Raw genomic sequence first — 20,867 nt, 5'->3', positions numbered from 1 at the left:
TAATTTATTACCTATCAACCACCTTTGGCATAGACAACTAGTTTTACCTACCTCAATTCTGTACGCTTTTTTCCAATTTTTCCTGTGCATGTGACCACCTGGAAAGCTGTATTTTCCATCTTTCCTTGCAGTTAGGTGGGGTATTATGACTCAGTTTTGAACAAGACGTTCTGAGTACAATTCTGGGAAATTCCCCTAAACAAGGGGCTGTAACCTTTCACTGCCCTCTTTTTTGCTCACCAGAATGTTACTGTGAGTGTTGGAGCTTGAACAGCAAACTCAGATCATGAATTGAAAGCCAAGTGCTTAGTAGAGCAACACAGCAGCCTTGAAATACCTCTGGAATTCTTTGAAGTGAGAGGGGAATTTTTTCTTTCTTCTTTTAAGAAACTAGTGTTTAGGGTCTTAGTTTTATGCTGATGAACCTAATCTTAACTAATACACATTTCAATTGTTGGTATATTACTCCTTTATTAGAAATTGTAAATGAGAAATTATTTCAACACCTGAAGACCAAACTACAATAGAAGATTCCATAGGTTCAAGATTTTGAGACATTCTGGAAAGAGTTTTCTGTAAAGTATATCCTTTTCGTGGCATGGCAACATCATTTTTCTTTAAAAAGGTTACTGGACAGACATCATTCCCACCATCACCTATATATACAATTTGTGTGTAATTCACTCCCTGTTGTAATTGTTTTTCTACAAATTCTACCAAAACTACATTTTTGCAAAGATTCTTTGGGCACCTATTGCAAGAATGAGCATGATAATTTTCCACAGTGAGATGACCATTGCTATCAAAAGCTGCTGGATTTGTAAATACTTCAGCAAATATGTCAAGAAAATTGGCAGCTTCTAAAACCCAATCTATGAAGACTGAATTTGAATCTGAAATAATGATGCAGTCAAATTTATCCTTATTCTTTCTTATAAAGTTGAAAAGTTCCACCATCCCTTGAGTGAAAGGTATTGATGTCACTGCTCTTTTCATTTCATTTTCTCTTACACCTTCATCTCCCAAATACTTAAAGACTCTGCCCATAAATTCTGTCCAAAATCCTTTTTGATAAGAATCTTGTAGTTCAATAGGAAGTTTTTTGTCTGGAGCACACTGCACAATCCAGGTGTCACTATTGTCATCTATGATTGTATTGTCAAAGTCAAACACCAACAAAATTTTCATGGTTCCAGAAAAAGATTTGGGTTACCCTGAAAAAGAAGAAATATGATTCCCTAAACATACTGTGTTTACATACTAGCTATTATACTAATTTTAACACCTAAGTAAATATTAATCTGCTAAATAAGGAATATGAACAGGTGATTAAGCATTTTAAGACCCCAACATTTAATTAATCACTTTTTCCTATGAAGCAGAGCCCATATTTGAGTATTTTAAGTGAATGGAAAACACAATATATCTAAAAAGGACACTCAGTATTATTGTGTTTCTGTGGGGATGATTCTTTGAGCATTCTAAATGAAATTACAGAGCTATCCAGAAAGAGAAGTTGGGATGCAATCTCTTATAGTCAAATTTATAAAGTTTTAAGAGGAAAAAAAAGGCAAGTGAATCACCCTAATTATCTTTAAATTAATCAATCAGTCATACTTATTTTATTACTTTACAATATTTTTGGTAATTCTCAGATTAAATAACAGGTCATAAATAATATGGATTCTTTACAGTAACTAAAATTCCGAACAAATTTAACACAGCATGTAATCTTGTAAAATGTAAAACAATTTTTTAAAAAGGTGTTTAGTTGAAAGCAATTTCTAAATGCCAGCGTTTTAACTAATGACTGCTTAATGTTGTAATGAAAATTCTAAAAGAAGTACTTGAGAAATGGAGGTCAATTCAATTCTTCCAAATCAGAATAACTCCTGTTAACAGTTTTCACATTCCTTTATATCTTCTCAAAGATAGTTCAGCTTTGAGGGATCAAATATTCTTAATGTACTTGAGTAAGCACACTACTTATGATGGAACAAATAAGTCTCTGTTTTCATTAGAAAATAACAAAAACCATTAATTATAAATCTCAAGAGAAAAATAAAAATTAAGCAGGTCAACAGATTGTATAAATGAATATATTCATGTAAAAAAAGTAAGCAATTATATAGAATACCCAGGATAGGTTAGAACTGGTATGTGCAAACAAAAAGAAAAAAAAGAGTGGCAAATATTTTTGAATGATCTTTATATGCCAGGCATGGGACTAAGAAGCTACAATAATCATCACATTTAGTTTATACCTACTATTAAGTAAAATTATTATCCTCCTCTTAAAACTATAAACAAACTTAAAAGTAGTTGGATATTAGAGCTGAAATTTTGGACTCAAGTCAGAATGATTCCAAAATTTTCACTTTTAAGTACAACACTCCAGTGTCAAAGAAACAATATTAAAACTATTCATTACTTTAAAAATAAAATACAAAGTAGGGTACTTGGTAAAAACGTTTAATTCCATAAAAATATTCATTAGTCTCAAAATATACACTAATCATAATACCACATCTGCGATCCACTTTATAACCATTCTGAGATTTTAGCAAGATTTGGATCCTAAAATGAAAAGTGAAGAACTCCTCCAATAAGAAAAAAGAAGAGATTAATTAAAAATGGGAAACATGGCATTTACCATATGCATTTTCTGGTTAATCACAAAGACGTAATAAAAACAGAACAGATTTCTTGAAGCACACATGAGAAAGTATTCTCTCAAAGTTAGAAAATCGTAGAATAAATAACCTATAGGATATCTCCTGTTGTGTGAATTTAGGTGGTACATGGTACGCTGACACTCTGGATCCTTGTACTGCAAATGCTTAATCCAGGTTTTTGTTACTAGCTCCCAGAGATTTAAGCGAAGAATTCAGTTTCCATAGAAACAATGTAATAAATAGTAAGGCAAAGTTAATTATCACATTAGTACTATAAGCACATTTTAGATTAAACATTATTATAAGCATTCTGCATTTACAATTTAAAAAAATTTTCTAGGGTTGGGGGTACGACTCAGAAGTAAAGCACTTAGTTAGCACGTATGTCGGCCTGGGTTTGATTCCCAGCTTTATATTTAAAAATAAAAAACCTAATGTAACTTGTTGGTTAAAAACTACCTCAAGCCTAGATTTAGTATACAAATTACTGACATTTCTGAATTATTAGACTCAAAATAGCATGACACTGAAGTTAACATGGTTTTAGTGCTGACTTAGGGATATATTTTTCTTAATTTTAGATCTTTTTCTTACCATTCAACATATACCTTTATTAAAAATACTTACCCAAATTAGTATTTCCAATACAATTAATCTTACTTCAGCATAGAGTTTAAGTTAAACAGTCATGACAATCTTCAGTTTTAAACACCAGTCAGTTGCCAATTGTTTTTAAACATTTCTCCTATACTGTATGCAGGGAACAAAATCTTCTGATTTGGAGTGTAGAAATGGAAACTGCTTAACTCCTAAAATTAATAAAAGTATTTTAAAAGTTGTATTTGCTAATATGCTATTTTTTCTTATATCAGGAAAACTTTTTTTTGGCAATAGGATAACAACCCTTTGATTACACAAATAACCTCAAATAAATACAAAACAGGGAATGGTATGTGGAAAAAGTATTTTACCCATTAAATAAAATCAAATAAAGAAATATCACATTCCATTTTCAATGAACATTCAGAGATTTAATAATGTACTTGAAATAAAAATATCTCCAAAAAATTAGGGAAGTGCACAAAGATTTAGTTTTTAAAATGTGACTCTAGGGCTGGGGCTGTAGCTCAGTGGTAGAGCACTTGCCTCGCAGTGTGAGGCACTGAGTTTGATCCCCAGCACCACATTAAAAAAAAAAAAAAAATCAATAACTAAAGATATTGTGTCCATCTAAAACTAAAAAAAAGAAAAAAAAAAAGAATGTGAATCTATTGGAAACCCATTTGTTAAAATTCCAAAAACAGTTATTAACTACTCCCCTAAAGCAGCATCTATGTGGTTGGTTTGTCTACAGTGTTTCTAAAAGGTAACAACAGCCTAGGTGCTTTTTACAGCCATGGAAACTGGAAACTACAGACATTCAAGAACTGGGGATTAATTAAATAAAGTATGTGTCTGATAGCCATCTAAAGGCCTATTGATTCAGCCAGTAAAAGCTATGATGTTTGGTTCACAGAAGAGTGTTTCTGTCTCTGCCTCGAAAGCACAAGGCCCTGGGTTCAATCCCCAGCACCGCAAAAAAAAAAAAAAAAAAAAAAAAAAAAAAAGTGTTTATAGCATAACCCCATTTTTGTTTTAAAAAAGAAATGTTCTTGCCTACAGTGGTAGGGTCTTGATGAGTAGTTCAATTGCAGTTTTTACAGTTCCACACTTATCTTCTAAAAAAAAATAATTTCCCCTGAATAACTTAAACTGTGTTTCAGATCATCATGCAAATGCTACCTTCTTAAATTCACAACAACAAAAAATAAGAGTGGGAGGTAAAGAAGAACAAATAACAAACTCTAGATCAACTTGTTTGTGAAGATCTAAAGGTTAGAGTTGCAACCTGGTGTTTCAAGTCAATGATATCTGGCCATGTTAAATTGGCAAATTACTGGCAAATTACTGACACCAAATCTTATCGGATTCAATACTTTTTAACTACTTTAGTTAAAATTCTACAGAATTTTTGTTGGGACTCAACACCCCATGGTCCCTGGTGATTCTGCATATCTTAAAAGCAATGCAGTTACTGCCCATTGCTCTGGACTATTGTATAGAGGATGTCCGAACAGTTGCAGCCTTGAAAGGCATGCCTGTTGTCCATTATAACAAAGATCTGAGTTCCTTCAACTCCTAGTTCCTGTCCTGTGATGCACACTCCACATTCACATGACTTCTGGCCTGCTTTACATCACTCTGGCTTGGGGAAACTGAGGAAAAATTGCTGATACTCTGGCTACTACTGTAATTCATTCATCTCTGATCTAGAAGTGTTGGGTCTTGTACAAAACTGTGGCAGGCTGTTTTTTGACTGCAAATAGGGTAAAACCTCCCACCCTTCCCAATTCTTGATGAGTTTTAAGCTATGCTCCCAAAAAACTACCAGTGTTATATGTGCACAATTTCATATTTTATTTGTATTGATTAATACAAATATTTTATTAATCTGTCCATACTTACCAGCATTATTACAGTGGAACATCTGATAGAAAACCTGAAGGAAAACAGTACAACTAAGTGTTAGAAATTTACTTAATAAAAATCTTAGGTGCTTTCATTTTGAGTGACTTCGGTTTGATGCCTAATGTATACGTATAGGTGCCAACTAGTTAGTAACGAAATCATCTGTACGTCAACGTGTTAGAGATGGATCTTTTGAAACCAAGAGCACACTCGCTCTTCACAGATTTTTGTGTCATTACACAGATCTGACTGGTCTTCAAACCACATTCAATTTACTATCATTTATTTACGCAACAGTTTAAAAATCTTAAAGGTCCCAACATGAACGTTTTGGGGACAACATCCAGGTTTTAACATTCCTTTTTTTTTAATTTTTTTAACTTAGCCCCTCCAGCCCTGATCATACCTCAGAAATTAAAGAATTTAGCTGTAGCTTTTGTGTCAATTAATTCCTGGGTTTGAGAGTTAAGAAAGGGCTTTCCCTTCACATTCCACCCGCGAGGAGGTCTGTGGGCCGCACACACCGAGCCCAGGCCTCGCACTCACACACCTGCTGGGTCCACCCTGAAGGGAGGCGTCGGGACCTCGTCGGGGTCGACCCCCGTGAGGCGCGCACCAGGTGGGGATGGGAGCAGCAGGCGGGCCCGGGCCCGGGGGCTCCTCACTGACCCACGCCGGGAGTCAGCAGCCGGCAGCCGCCCTGGCGTCCGCGCGGATCCCGCGGGTTGGGTCTTGCGGCCTCGCCCCGGCCCCTGCCCGCTAGGGCGGCTCACTCACCCGCCCGACCTCCACTTTCCGCGCAGGCGCAGCCTCGGATCCCCAGCTTCACCTCCTACTAGGGTGCGTTCCCGGTTCCTCGGCGACAGTCGACGTCACTTCCGGCGGCGTTGCTGAGCAACCAAATGGTCAGGGAAACACTCCGCAGACGTGAGTGTATTCTGCGCTAGTCTCCTATCCGGGTCTGGCCGCGCTGAGTGCTACTAGTTAGAGATGCTGGTGCGGTTTGGACGGCGCTGTGGACAGGCGAGGGAGAGCACAGGTGAGCTAACCGGCCCTTTCCTGCACAGGAATTGTTTAAGGCACCTAGGTTTGGTGCCAAGTGAAGATTTCGGTTGCCTTTTGAAATGGGCTCCACCAATTCGAAAGCGTCCTCGGTAAGCATCATTGTATTCTGGAAGTTAGACCGTTTTGCCCTTCGGTGAAGGATGAAAGAGGGTAAGGAGACGTGTGGGTGGGTGGGAGAGAGTTTACAAAACTAGGGTGGAGAACATATAGAAAGTTGGAGACTCCCAACAGACCTGATGGTTAGATCCTGTCAGTTTCAGTCTGTAGATTCTGGTGTTTGCTGAACTTCTGGGAGCTTAAATTTCAGTATTCACTGAGTGAATCGGAATAGAAATATCAAAGAACTCCTTAGATTCTTGGCTCTGCTACAAACCAGCTAAATGGTCTTTACTAAAGTCTCTTGAAATAAACATTTCTATTACCTCCCTCCACTCTAAAGTCTCTCCCTAAGTCAAATAATTTGATAAAGTGTAAAAATAATAATTATAAGGATGCTATTTAAGATATTGTAACTCATGACCTGTTATAAAATTTTGACTTTGTAATAGAAATAGATAAGTTGGACTTCCAAAGAAGTATTTATCAATTTTAACTACAATAGTTTCTTAAGTCTGTAAATTTCCAGCTGGGTGTGGTGGCACACACCTGTAATGCCAGGGACTTGGGAAACTAAGGCTGGAGAATAGCAAGTTTGAGGCCAACCTCAGTAACTTAGCAAGTCCCCATTTCCAAATAAGATGTAACTCAGTGGTAAAGACCCCCTGGGTTCAGTCCTCAGTACTGGACAAAAATAGTCAGTAAATTCCTATGTAATGTTGTCATGGTAACAACTAGAACCTTGAGAATTTGAACTTTCTTCATGTCATTGACTAAGCTTCTGTAGCATTAGTCCCCGCCCCTGCACTTGATGCAGAGGGAGAGCCATCTATTCTCTCACCAGTGGACCCCAGTGGGTATGTGTGCAGTGGACATCTTATGAAGTAGCACCAGAGTCATGCCATATAAAAGGAGAGAGACACTACCCAAGTATTGAAAAAGCACAATTATGCTCACATATTCACTTTCTGATATATGTTGTATATGCAGAACTGCACTACACAACTTAGGTTTACTTCCTAGGTGTTAAATGTTTTATGGCAAATGACCAAACTTTTGATAGGAGCCTCAGCTAAAATTATTATCTCCATTTGAGGAGGTACAGTAGGATAGGGATTCACATATGTAGACAACTTTAATAAAACAAATGATTATATGAAAAATTAGTGGGGTGCATTAGCCAAAATGATGGAATAAAGATTCCTAAAAATTCTCTACTCCAAAAAATCAATGAGAACTCTGGGAAAAATAGTCAATGTCAACTTTTTAGAACTCTGGAAATTAACTAATAATAATCCCAGAACTGTGTATATAAGAAAAACAGCTGAATCTTGGTAACAACAGGGAGGATTTTGGCATATCATATTTTTCTCCCAATCCCATGGTAGCATCAATGATGGCCCATCTTCAGTGACCCATGATAGCAAAAAGTCTTTCCCAAGCTTTCTTTGGCTTCTGTTTCTTTTTTAAAATTTTTTTAGGTGTTGATAGACCTTTAGTTAATTTATTTATTTATTTATTTGTTTGTTTATTTATTTATTTATATGTGGTGCTGAGAATTGAACTCAGTGCCTCACACATGCTAGGTAAGTGCTCTACCACTGAGCCACAAACCCAGCCCTCTCTATTTCTTTATAGGTGCCAACTCTATTTCTACTTTTGTGGTTGTTCTCTCTGTTCTGTTCCTACAATAAAGTCCATGAAAATATCTAATTGAATAAAACATATGAATGCAATTTTTTTTTTTATGAAGAGTTGTTAAAGACCTGGGATCACATTGTGCACTATGCAGCTTTCTGACATTGTACTTTCTTGCCACAATGACAAAGTCCACTAAACACTCTATGCTTTGCAGGTAATAACTTTTGCCACTATGGGCAGTTTGTTCTACTGAGCCTCTTTGTAATTTTGTAAATTAAATCTTCTCCATTTTATTTCATGACTTAAAGAATTGAATCACACCATGACACTGTGACCCATAAATAGGTATTCTAATTACATGTAAAGTAAAAACAAATGAAGAATTGGAATAACTCTTAGGTCAGAAAAAAATGTTGACATGCCTAACAAGATGTTAATTAAAAGACAGTTGATTTAACTTGGAACCATGGTTTGGTTAGCCTCTGAGTGCAAGTAGCACAAACCAAATTGAGCCACTTTAGGCAAAACAAAAGAAATTTGTTATAAAGTTTTAAGAATGCTTTGATCATAATTTTTTTGGTTGCAAGTGACTAATCTAACTCACAGTAGTTAAAACCAGAGAATGTTTTGGCTCTCATCCAAGTATAAATGTATCCAGAACTGGACCACTTCTAAACTTACTTTAGCAACCAACTTCTCACTCTCATAAGCTTTAATTCAAACCCTAAGATGATTGATTCTGGCAGTTTTTCATTCAGTATCTTTCATTCTGGAGAGAAAGATCATGTAATTTTCTTCTGTTTTTATATGTCTGTTGCATTATTCTAACAAAAATAGTAAAAATGAAATAGCAAATATTTAATAAGAACATATTATACCAAGCACTATTCTAAATTCCAGATATATATAAAATACACACATCTAACTTTATTTTACTTTAACCACCAAATCAAACTTACAAAGTAGGTACTGTTAATAACCTCATTTTGCAATTAAATTATTTTAACTCATAAGGGTTAAATAATTTTACCTAGATTCTCATAATTGATATATGGTATGTTCAGAAAAAGTCCAGGTAGTCTGACTCCAGAATCCACACTCTTACCCATTGTTCTATACGACTACCTTTGTTAGATCTGACCCACTTCTTATTATTCAAATGCCTCTTTCTGTTTTGGGAGAATTTCTTTCTTTATAAACCCTACTGCCTTAAGGTAGAAGGGCAGAATTCAATTTTCAGACTCCCTTGCAGCTAGGCTTCAAGCATGAGGCCAGTACTCAGTTTTGCATATGTCAGATTTATATTCTGAAAACAGCAATATAAAGCAAACAAATAGCATGTTCAATTCATTTTTTGAAGAGTATGGCAGCAAAAGTGTACCAGTTTTAGAGGCAACAATAGTGAAGGTTCAGGTGTCTGACATTCAGTTGGAAAGCTGTAAATTGGGCAAGTCAAATTGTCTACCCAGTGCCAGCTACCATGGGCCTTCACTAGAGCATCATTGATAAGGTTTTTGTGATATTTTGCAAGTATTGCTTCCAAGGATGATTCTGGTTCTCTAGAAGATTCAACAAGTTTCCTAATATCTCTTACTGAATTCCTTTTCTGTTTCAATTAGCTTCAGTGAGTTTGGTTGTTAATGAAAACATCAATTGATCAAAAGGGTAGGATTATTTCTCTGAGGAGAGCTGTTAATGAGCTCCACCATATCATTTAGGATGCTTTTGAATTCATATAACGGAATACCCACTCAATCATGTAAAAAATAAGGAAATTCATTCACTTATATAACAACAAATCAGACTTCTGTTTGGATTGATTAGCAGCATAATAAGACCATCATTGCCCTAAGTTCTTTCTTTGTCTCTTCTTTGAAGTTCACATGGGCAATTTCTTCCAAAACTGGTTCATCTTACGGACCTAGGGTGGCTATCTGTCTGCCTTTCTTATTTGTATCCAGCTTGAAAGTCTCTTGGGTATCACTCCTAGAACAAGGAAGAACTTATTGAAAAGTTGCAAATGAATCTCTTGTCCTATATCTTTGCTTATTAGGGAAATAATTATTGGCAAAGGAGAGGCAAGTATTCTTAAACTAATCAGACTCACCCCAGGACTGTAGTCAGAACTCCAGATTGCATTGCTACTGCTCAGTGAGGAACAGATTGAATAGAGCCATAATAATGACTTCAACCCCAAAAGATGAACATCCCCAAGGTTATCCATTTTTAATCTCTACGTGGTTAACTTCAAAATGCTTTTGTAACAATCTGTTAAGATAGGTATTATTGATCTCAACTTTAAAGATGAGGATACCAAGGTTAGAAGAAGTTAAATGGCTTGCCCAAGTTTATACAATTAGGAAATGACCAAACGAAGACTCAAATCTATGTCTTTTGGCTTCAAACCCTTTTTTTCCCCAGATGTTCTTAAGATTACAAGAATAAATTAAATATTTAAAACAATTTCTGGGTATCATGCCAATTATAAAAATTTCTGAGAAAAATACATTAAATTCTTCCTGAAAGACTTAGTAATCATTTTAAAATTTTCATTAGAAATAAGGAACTCTGAAGAAGATGAAGTTGCCTACTCACCTCTTCTACCTAGCAAGGTAGACCTCCGGCAGGTCACCATAATTCCACATGATGAGTGGGAAAGAATTCAGGATAGCCTTGACAGTTTGACAAGAGAAGCAGCGGCTCTTCGTGCGGAAAGAAAAGCAAAGAAAGAACTGCATTTGCGATCCCAGGAAGTGGTAAAACACTGGACTAATACATATGCAGTAAGTATTAATCTTCTGGGAGTCTATATGCACTAAAGACTTGCTCATTTCTTAATATTCTCTTATACTTCTTTTATAAGGATTTTATTTGTAAACTGTCATAAAAATTCATCGAAACACATTTTAAACAGTGTTATTTAGCTATAAGTGACATACAACAAACTGGGCATATTTAAAAAGTTTACATTTTGACAAGTTTTGACATATGTATTTGTCATTGTCATTATTTGACATTGCTCAAATTAAGATAATGAATATACGCATTGCCCAAAAGCTTCCTCATGTCCTATTTAACTCCCTGTGTCTTTTTCCTATCTCTCCTTCCCGTCCCTAGGTAACCACTGATCTATTTTTTATTATTGTAGATTTTATTCAACATAATTACTTTGAGATTTATTCATATCATGTATATCAATTGTTTATTCATTTTTCTTTTTGGCCACTGAACTACATTCTCAGTCCTTTTTATGGCTTATTTTGAGACTGGCCTCAAACTTCAATCCTCCTGCCTCAGTCTCCTAAGTTGCTGGGACTGGCTGTTTATTGCCAACTAGTATTCTATTGTATGATATACAACAATTTGTTTATCTCGTCACTGGCTGAAGATTTGACATCAACCAATGTTGTCCTTTGAGTTCTTTCTTTCTGGCTATTACAAATAAAATTGCTTTGAACATTCATATCGAAGTCTATATGTAAATTGGGCACTGCAGTGCATGTCTGTAATTCCAGTAACTTTGAAGGCAGAGTAAGGAAGATTGCAGATTGCAGGTCAGTATCAGCAATTTAGCAAGACCCTAAGCAATTTAGCCACATCCTGTCTCAAATTAATAAAAATTTTTAAAAGGGCTGGGGTTGTAGCTCAGTGGTAAAGCACCCTTGGATTCAGTCCCCAGTACTGGGGGGAAAATATATAGATATAGATATAGATATAGATATATATGCACACACACACATTTCCATTTCTCTTGGGTAAATATTTTAGTGTAGGACGACTGAATAAAACAACAGATGTATATTTAACTTTTTAAGAAACTTCCAAAATGTTTTCCCAAAGCAGTTGTAATTTTGCATTTTCACCATTCATGCATTAAAGTTAATAGGTATGAAGTATCCTATTGTAGTTTAAATTTGATTTTCTCTAATTGCAGATGTTATTGAATATCTTTAAATGAACTTATTTTCTACTAGTATATCTACTTTGGTGTAATGTCTATTCAAGTTTTTTGCTCATTTTAATATTAGGGTTGAATTCTTATTATTAAGCTTAGAGAATTTAAAAACTATATTCTGTCCTTTATTAGGTATTAAATCCTTCATTCATTATTTTATTTGAAAATATTTCTTCCAAGTATGTGTCTTGGTTTTTCATTTCCTTACCATATATTTTGAAGAGCAGAAGTTTTTTTGTTTGTTTGTTTTGTTTTGTTTTGAAATAGGGTCTTGCTATGTTGCCATACTGGGATTGAATTTGGGAAGCTCATGTGATCCCTTGCCTCAGCTTCCCAAGTAACTGGGATTATAGGTATGTGCTACCAGGTCTGGTGTGTTAGTCAGCTTTTTGCCAATGTGACCAAACTACCGGACAAGAACAATTTGGAGGAGGAAAAGTTTATTTTAGCGAGAGCTATAACACCTGGCTAAGAACAGAAGTTTTTAATCTTAGTCTAGTTTATCAGTTTTTCTTGTAATGAATCATTCTTTAAAGGCTTACCTAAGAAATCTTTACCTAACCCAAGATCACAAAGATTTTCTCCTGTTTTCTTCTAGAAGTCTTAAAATTTTAGGTCTATGGGTCATTTTTAGCTAATTTTCTATATGAAGCCAGGTGTTAATTGAAATTCTTTGCACATGAATAGCTAATTGTTACTTTTTTTGAAAAAAACTATCCTTTCTCCAGTGAATTGCCTTTGTAATTTTGTTGAAAATCCAGTAGTTGGGCTGGGGATATGCCTTAGTGGTAGAACACTTGCCTGGCATGCCTGAAGCCCTGAGTTTGAATCCTACCACTATTGGTGGGAGTTGGCGGAGAGAAAGAAGAAAAAAAAGAAGAAACCCAGTTGTCTTTATATGTGTAGGTGAAATTACTGGATGACCTATTCTATTCTGTCGATTTGTTCTTCTACCATTATTCCAACAACATACTGTCTTGGTAACTATATATTTAATGTTAAGTGTTCAAATCAGGTAGTATGTCTTTCAACCTTGTGGTTTTTTGTTTGTTTGTTTGTTTGTTTGTTTTGGTGGTGCTGAGAATTGAACCCAGGACCTCATGCATGCTTAGCACACAGTCCACCACTGAGCTATATCTCTAGACCCGGTTCTTTTTTAAAGTTCTTTTGGCTGTTCTAGGTCTTTTGCATTTCCTTATAATGTTTAGAACCAGTGTGTCAATTCCTGAAAAAAAGAGCATCTTGTGGGGCTGGGGAGATAGCTCAATTGGCAGAGTGCTTGCCTTGCAAGAACAAGGCCCTGGGTTCAATCCCTAGCACTGCAAAAAAAAAGCATCTTGTATTTTGATTGGGATTGTGTTCAACTTTAGATAAATTTGGAGAGAATTTACATTTTGACAATATTGAATCATCTGAACTGTCACACACACACACACACACTGTCTCTCCATTTATGTAGGTCTTTAATTTTATATAAAACATAAATGTTTCATAGTTTTTATCTTTAAACATTTGTTATTTTTGATGCTATAGTAAATGGTATTTTGAAAAGTTTCAATTTGCTATTGTTAGTTATATAAATACTTTTTTTTCCATATTGACCTTGTATCATGCAATGTTGCAAATTTCACTTGTTCTAGTAAAAATTTTTTTGTAACTTCTGTCAGATTTTCCATATAGACAATCATGCATCAGAAAATACAATCAGTTTTTCTTTTTTCTTTCCAATGTGGGTGCCTTTTATTTCTTTGTCTTCACTTATTATACTGGTTAAAACCTACTATATAATGTTGAACAAATAAAATGAAAATGGATACTCTTGTCATTTTCTTAATCTTAAGGGGGAAAGTACTTATACTTTCACTCAAGAATGATGCTGAGTATAGGACTTTTGTAGATGTGTCTAGTTGAGTGGAAGAAGTTGCTTTCTTTACCTAAATTTTTGAGTTTTTTTAGTTCTTTTAAAATCAGGAATAGATGTTGGGTTTTTTGTTTGTTTGATACTGAGGATTGAACCCAGGTGCTTTGCCACTGAGCCACATTCCCCGTTCTTTTTATTTTTTATTGTTGAGAGAGCATATTACTAAGTTGCTTAGGGCCTCACTGAGTTGCTGAGGCTGGCCTAGAACTTGAGATCCTCCTGCCTCATCCTCCCAAGTCACTAGTGTGTGTCATTGCACCCTGCTTGGATGCTGGATTTTTTTCTGTTTTTAGTGCTCTTTGGTGCTCTCTATTAAAATTAGTATGAGTTTTTAAATTCCCAGTTTGTTAATATTATGTTACATTGATTTATTTTCAAATATTAAACCAAGCTTCCATTCCTGGAATAAACCCCTGTTGCTCATGACGTATTTCCTTTTTTATGGATTCAGTTTGTTAAAATGTTGTTAGTTTTTCCTTCTATGTTCATGAAGGATGTTGGACTATAGTTTTTGTGAAATGTTTGTCTGGCTTTGTTACATCTCCAGCCCAGAGTAATGCAGTTTTATGTTTACAATACAAGATTACACAGAAAGATAGAGGACTTGAAATTATCATGGCAGGTTCTCATCATCTGCCTCTTACTTGTCTGTTGCTTACCTATCTCTCTCTTTAGAATTTCATAGTGTTCTTGCTGTGTTTCTGTTTCTGCTAGATTCCTTTCACCTAAGAGATAATAGTAATCCAGTTTAATTCCATTTGCATGAATGGAAAACTACTTCAAAGTAGGAAGGTATCGCCTGATTCCTTTTGTTATCTCATCTGGGGAGAAATCCTGAGAAAAGGTTACTCCCTACACTTTCCTATATCATTTGAGGCACAGAGAGGAACAATTGTTTTCTGTGTTCTCTTAGAATTCTTAAAACTACAGGTTAGTGTAAATTCTGTTTAGAGAATTCTGGGTTTTTTTAACATTGCACATTTCCTTACTTTGTTGGAATATGTATTATTTATATTTGTAAAAGGACATAGATAGTTTGTAGTATATTGCCTTAGGAATGTTATTTAAATTTTTTAATTTTATTTTTTTTCTGGAGGGGAGGTGAATTAGACCATGTCTGGTATCATATATGTGACAAATGGCATTCTGAAAAAGGGAAAGGAAACATATCACTGGTTGCCAGGGACTGCAGGTATGTGAAGGAGTTGATTGTAATGAGGCATGAGGAAATTTTTGGAGAGGATTGAAATGTTCGGTAAATGAGTGTAAGGCTGGAATGTGACTCTGTGGTACAGCACTTGGCTACTATGTATGAGGCCTTGGGTTCAATCCTGGCACCACAAAAAATTTTTTTTAAAAAAATTGGCTTCTACCAGGTGTCATGATGCATGTCTATAATCCCAGCTACTCAGGGAGCTGAGGTAAGAGAATTTCAGGTTTGAGGCCAGCAAATTAATGAGACCCTCTCTCAAAATAAAATTTTTAAAAGAGCTGGGAATGTATCTCTGAGAGATCACTTATCTATCACGCACAAGGCCCTGGGTTTGATTACCTGTACCTTTCCCCACCCTCACCACACACATACACAATTAGCTCCAAAATGTATCCTTATATTTATTAATGAAATAAGAAAATACAATAAAAACTTAGAATGAAAATTCAAGTTGTAATGCTAAATTTTGATAAAATTAAATTGAAAATGAAAACAAAAGATTGCTTTTGTGCTGGGGGTAGAGCACTTTCCTAGAACCCTAGGTTCAATGACCAGCGCTGGAATAAAAAAAAAAAAAAAAAAAAAAAAATTTTTTTTCTTTTTTTATAGGGGATGAGAGAACAGAAACTTAAGGCCAAAAAGAAGCGTGATGAAGAAATTGAGGCCGAAAGACGAATTCTTGATATAGAAGAAGAAATATACAAACAAGGAGAAAGAAAAAAGTCCATTGAATATGCAAAGCAGTATCAATTTTTCAAAACAGAAAGAATGAAAAACTTTCATGTATTATCTGAGTTTTTCTTTTATAAATACATATATATTTTAACATATGTATGTATAATTAGACATTATTTTCCTAAAATACTGCAAATTTTTTTTGTAGTCAGGACTTCTTCTTAGTAGAGTTATGAAGGAACGTGATGCCCAGATTGAATTCCAAAAGAGTAAGAAAAAATCAGATAAAAAATGGGAAGAACAATTGAAATTCAACATTGAAATGGCTTTTAAAGAAGAGCAAGAAAAAGCAGAAAAACGACACAGAGAAAGAATAGCTCTTGCCAATGATCATCTAAAACAGTATGTATACATAAATTAACTTTTTTTGTGGCTTCCTCTTTTTCTTATAATGGATATTGCTTCCTCCCCACCCATGATCAAAGTAATACATGCTAAAATTCTTAACAGAAAAAGTACAAAGAGGGTCGGGGGCTGGGGACGTAGTGGTAGACGTAGTGGTAGAGTACTTGCCTATCATGCACAAGATACTGATTTTGATCTCCAAAACTACAGAAAAAAAAAAAAAAGTTAAAAGTCACTAACACGCCCTTACCCAGAAATTATATATTAGTTACTATGGCTGTAATAATGCAGCATAACAAACAATGATATATCCTAGTGCCGTACAACAATAAACATTTATTTTTCATGCATCTGTTGGTTGACTGGGGTTGATGGTCTAGGCTGGATTTAGCTGGGCAGCTTTTGTTTAAGCAGCAGGACTGACTGAGTTTGCTCGTTGCTGTGGGGAGGGTTCTAATCCTTTCCATGTCTTTTCATTCTGAGGTTGAGGATGAAGCAGCTTCCTAGGATAAACTTGTCTCAGGGTATTCAGAGAGATGCAAGAGAGTCGTCAAACCCAAAGTTAAAGGATAAAGAGGGCTGGGCATGGTGGTGTCCGCCTGTAATGTAGCTACTTGGAAGGCTGAGGCAGTAGGATTGCAAATTCAAGGCCAGCCTGGGCAATTTTGCCAGACCCTGCTTCAACATAAAATTTTTAAAAAGAACTGGGGATGTAGCTCAGTGATAGAGCACTTATCCGGTATTTGAGATGCCCTGGATTCAACCCCAAGTACCACAAGTAGACAATAGGCTGAGTTCTATTTGTTGTAACACAAGTCTAAAGCCACTCACATGGTCAATTCTAATAGCAGTAGAGCAGAGGAGTAGACCCCATGGAAGTGGTGAGTGTAGTGAATCTTTTTTTTTTTTTTTTTTTTTTTTTTTACCAGCAATCTAATCTAACACAGGAATTTGTTTTTATTATGGTGGCTAGAATCTTGCTATGTTGATTGGGCTAGTCTTGAACTTGTGGGTTCAAGTGATCCTCTCACCTCAGTTTTCTGAGTATTTGGGACTATGCATGTGCAGTCTTGTCTGTCTTAGACATTTTTTGATGGTGGAGGCATCAGGTTCATTGACATACAATTTACATTTAGTAAATTTCACCTTTTAAAAAGTATATATATGGGGCTAGAGTTGTGGCTCAGTGTAGAGCACTTGCCTGGCGTGTGTGAGGCCCTGGGTTCAATACTTAGCACCACATATAAATAAATAAAATAAAAGATCTGTTGACAACTAAAAGAGAAAAAAGAAAATAATTGTAAAAAAAAGTATATTGCTGCATAATCACTGTCCAAATCAGAATATTTTCATTAACCCAAAAAGTTTCTTCATGACCTTTTAGCAGTTTCTTTTTTTTTTTTTTTTTTTTTTTTTTGTTGTTGTTGGGGCTGGGGATCGAACCCTGGGACTTGTACTCACGAGGTAAGCACTCTACCAACTGAGCTAGTTCCCCAGCCCCCTTCATGACCTTTTATACAAGTTTTCTCCCCCACCCCTTGCCCATGACAATCATTGATCTAACACAGATTTTTTTCTTTAAGTGTATATGCTCACATTTTATAAAATGAAATTTGATTAACAGCATAATTTTATTAAATGCTTTTTTCACTTACCTGTATGTCATATTTATAATTGTTTCCCTAAATCACAGATGTCAGGACTGGGATTATAGTTCTGTGGCAGAGTGCTTGACTTCATCACAAACTCTGTTTCAATATCCAGCAATGGAAAAGGAAAAGGAAAAACAAAATTACAAATGTCTACATGTCATCTTCAGTTATTCTCATCCCTTGTTAAAAAGAAGAGAAACCTTTGGATTTATTGTAATTCTTTTATTTAGCAGTGTAAGGCTCTAAGGGTTTGTACAAGTTAGGATTGGAGCTGTTGGCAGGGAGAAGCAAGTAATTGACAAGTGAGTCATCTGTATCTAAGAAATCTCTCTTCTTACATTATGACTCATACATTTAGCAGTCTGACCTTCATCAAGCTACTTGGCAAGTATTGCGCACCTATGTTCTTGTATGTAAGCTGTGTTTGACTACAGGATCCCCTTTCCTTGTGGTGTTGGCAATAGGTTAGAGGTTCAAGGAGGCTTATTTTAGGTGTTTCTTTGATGTATCTTCAGTGCACTCTAAGAAATGTTCAGGCTGAGCCCCATAGTGAACACCTTGCAATCCCAGTGACTTGGGAAGCTGAGGCAGGAGAACTGCAAATTTGACGCCAATGTGGGCAACTTAGTGAGACCCCGTCTCAAAATAGAAGGGAAAAAAAGGAGAATTGGGGGTGTAGGCTCAGGCTTCCATAATAACTCTCTCTAGAGAGAACTAACTCAAGGTCCCATAAGAATGACTTTAGTCCCTTCTAGGAGCATACTCCTAATGTCCTAAGGACCTCCCACTAGGTCCCACCTTTTAAAGGTTTTGTCACCTCAAGACCAATACATTGAAGTTCAAGCCTCCAACACATGAGCCCTTGCGGGATAAATCACATCCAAACCATAGCAGGACAGGTGTTCAATATGTGAACTTAGGTTGCAAATTTATTTCCATAAGTCCTACATCTTAAATTGAATAAGAAACATTCAGCTCATTAATTGAAGATAACATAGGGAAAGGTAAATCTATTACTATAATTTTAAGTATATAAATTTATAAAATTATTGCCAAATTATAATCTGTCAAATATTGATTCACACATCAGTTTATATAACTTAGGACACATACTTTAAAATATTGTTAGAAATGGTGATGAGCCCCATTAAACCCTTCTATAAATCAATAGAAATGAAATGGTAGTATTGGCATTAACTTGACTGGGAACTGAGGACCACATGGTGAAAAAGAGAATCAAAGGAGAGTTTCTTTCCTCTTTTTTGAGTAATAAAAGTTTATTCAGGTTCAGAATTCCAAAATAGATTGTTTGTTGTTTACTCTATTCATTTGTATAAACATTTATTGAACAATCTCCATTTGCCAGCCACAATTCTAACTTTTGAGATTAAAAAGAATGTGATACAATCTTTCTCCTTAAGTCTGGGAGAGGTGGATACAAAAATGATCCAAATAAATTGGAATATGATGATAAATATTGGCAAATACACATAGAAATTATGTAGAAACAGAATGGATATCTGACCAAGTTTAGAGAAGGCTTTTCAGAAGAGTTTGGTTCCTGCATTTAATTCTGAAGAATGAGTAGGAACAAGCCATGCCAAGAGTAGAGGTGTAGAGGTATTTTAAGTAGAGGACTTAGCATGGGGAAAGGCCCAGAAGTGAGATAGAGAATGATGGATTTGGGACACTACAAGTAGACAAAATGGCTGTAGTATAGAAAACAAAGGGAACACTGTCAAGAATAAAGGTGAAGAGAGAGACTAGAATCAGATCATGATGTACTTTGTAGGCCATGTGTCTTATGGTCTGTCATAATTTGAAATGACTCTCCTGTTTGGACAGAGACCGTGTTTTAATGACAAAGGAATGGAAATTGCAGGATACCATGGCCTATTAATTGTATTATGAGGTGCTATCAAGGGATTGCCTTTAGGAGGTTTAAAATGTGTGTACACATTCTCTGATACTTCTCCCTTCAGAATTTGAAGGCTAATTCTTCCCCCGCCCCGAGTGTGGGCTATATATAATAACTCATTTCCAATGACAATGTGGCTGAAGTGAGAGTGTGTGACATCTGAGATTAGGATTTTATAGGCCTTTTGGCTTCCTTGATGTCTCTGTTAGGTTGCTTTTTGGGGAACCTAATGAACATGGTGTAAGGACACTCAGGCAACCCTATTGAAAGGTCCATGTGACAAGGGGCCAAAATCTCCTGCCAATTGAAATATGAAAATGGATTTTTCCAGCCTCAGTCAAGTCTTCACATGATGACATCCCCAACTGACATCTTGTCTGAAACAAGAGAATCACCCACGTAAGTCACTCCCAGGTTCCTGACTCAAAGGAATGGTGTGAGACAATGAATTAGCATTGTTTTAAGCCACTACATTCTGGGGTAATTAAGTTACTCAGCAGTCAGTTACTGAAACACATATAACTTCTGGCCTTCTTTCTGGGACACTGGTGTGCCTGAGGTGAGATTTTTCTTACTTTCTAAACAATCCCTAGGCTCCAGACCTGGGCAGGCTATTCCACTGTGGGGCTTTGACCAGTGAAAGAGTCTACCTGTGGCTAATAGTCTGATGGGGATAAGGCAGATAAGGAGCCATGGTGACACCATCATCTCCAAGTAAAGAGATTTTGACCATGAACCTCAAACTTAATTACTGAAATGAAACTTAACCAGCATATCTGTTGGTGCTATAACAGCTCTGATTCCTTCTATGGATAGGTAAGTCTTAGAAAAGAGATTCATAGACCTTGCTTATAAAAGACTCTAATTACTGTCTATTAATACCATCAGTTTTTCAAAAGAAGGAAAATCATCAATAGGATAGTTTGTACCACTTTTCCCTGGGGAAGATCATCTAGGGAAAGTTTAGAAAGAGAAGAGGGCTCAAGTGATCTCATCCATCTTATAGATTTAAATGCCATCCTAAGTTTGATTAGTCTAGACCACTTCCTTGAGCCACCCTGCTGTACATGAGCCTCAGTTGTTCATGATATCTTCATGTTGATGCTCAGGTATTTCAAACACATGTGTCTAACCGAGTATGGA

The 20,867-nt window shown here is 35.8% G+C and overlaps 2 protein-coding genes across 5 annotated transcripts in view; one reads left to right on the top strand and one right to left on the bottom strand.

Moving 5' to 3' along the window:
• Positions 1-451: 451 nt before the first annotated feature.
• PHOSPHO2 (phosphatase, orphan 2) lies at positions 452-5,954 on the bottom strand. Of its 2 annotated transcripts, XM_079135507.1 has the most exons (4): positions 5,734-5,954; positions 5,181-5,214; positions 3,303-3,484; positions 452-1,214 (listed from the first exon to the last, which is right to left on the bottom strand). In XM_079135507.1, exon 4 carries the CDS (start codon positions 1,186-1,188, stop codon positions 463-465), a length of 726 nt encoding a protein of 241 aa, XP_078991633.1. In that variant the 5' UTR covers positions 1,189-1,214; positions 3,303-3,484; positions 5,181-5,214; positions 5,734-5,954; the 3' UTR covers positions 452-462. The 2 variants fall into 2 exon arrangements, with proteins under 2 accessions (XP_078991633.1, XP_078991634.1); XM_079135508.1 differs by lacking the exon at positions 3,303-3,484.
• A 128-nt stretch (positions 5,955-6,082) lies between these two features.
• CFAP210 (cilia and flagella associated protein 210) overlaps positions 6,083-20,867 on the top strand; it is a 41,582-nt gene continuing 26,797 nt past the window's right edge. For 2 of the 3 annotated variants that reach the window (XM_079135487.1, XM_079135486.1), the window contains exons 1-4: positions 6,083-6,222; positions 10,542-10,768; positions 15,684-15,857; positions 15,958-16,151. In XM_079135487.1, coding sequence (XP_078991613.1) covers positions 6,174-6,222; positions 10,542-10,768; positions 15,684-15,857; positions 15,958-16,151 — 644 coding nt within the window. In that variant the 5' untranslated portion in view covers positions 6,083-6,173. Of the gene's footprint in view, positions 6,223-10,541; positions 10,769-12,207; positions 12,294-15,683; positions 15,858-15,957; positions 16,152-20,867 lie in introns of those variants that run through there. The other variant, XM_079135488.1, reaches the window with a different exon arrangement.

This window comes from Sciurus vulgaris (genome assembly GCF_902686455.1).
Source record: "Sciurus vulgaris genome assembly, chromosome: 3".
Lineage (NCBI taxonomy): Eukaryota > Metazoa > Chordata > Mammalia > Rodentia > Sciuridae > Sciurus > Sciurus vulgaris.
This window is presented reverse-complemented; position numbering and strand designations above follow the sequence as displayed.

What these genes read in the sequence shown, in the direction of transcription:
- PHOSPHO2 (XM_079135507.1), bottom strand. Translation starts at nt 1,188, where the DNA reads ATGAAAATTTTGTTGGTGTTTGACTTTGACAATACAATCATAGATGAC.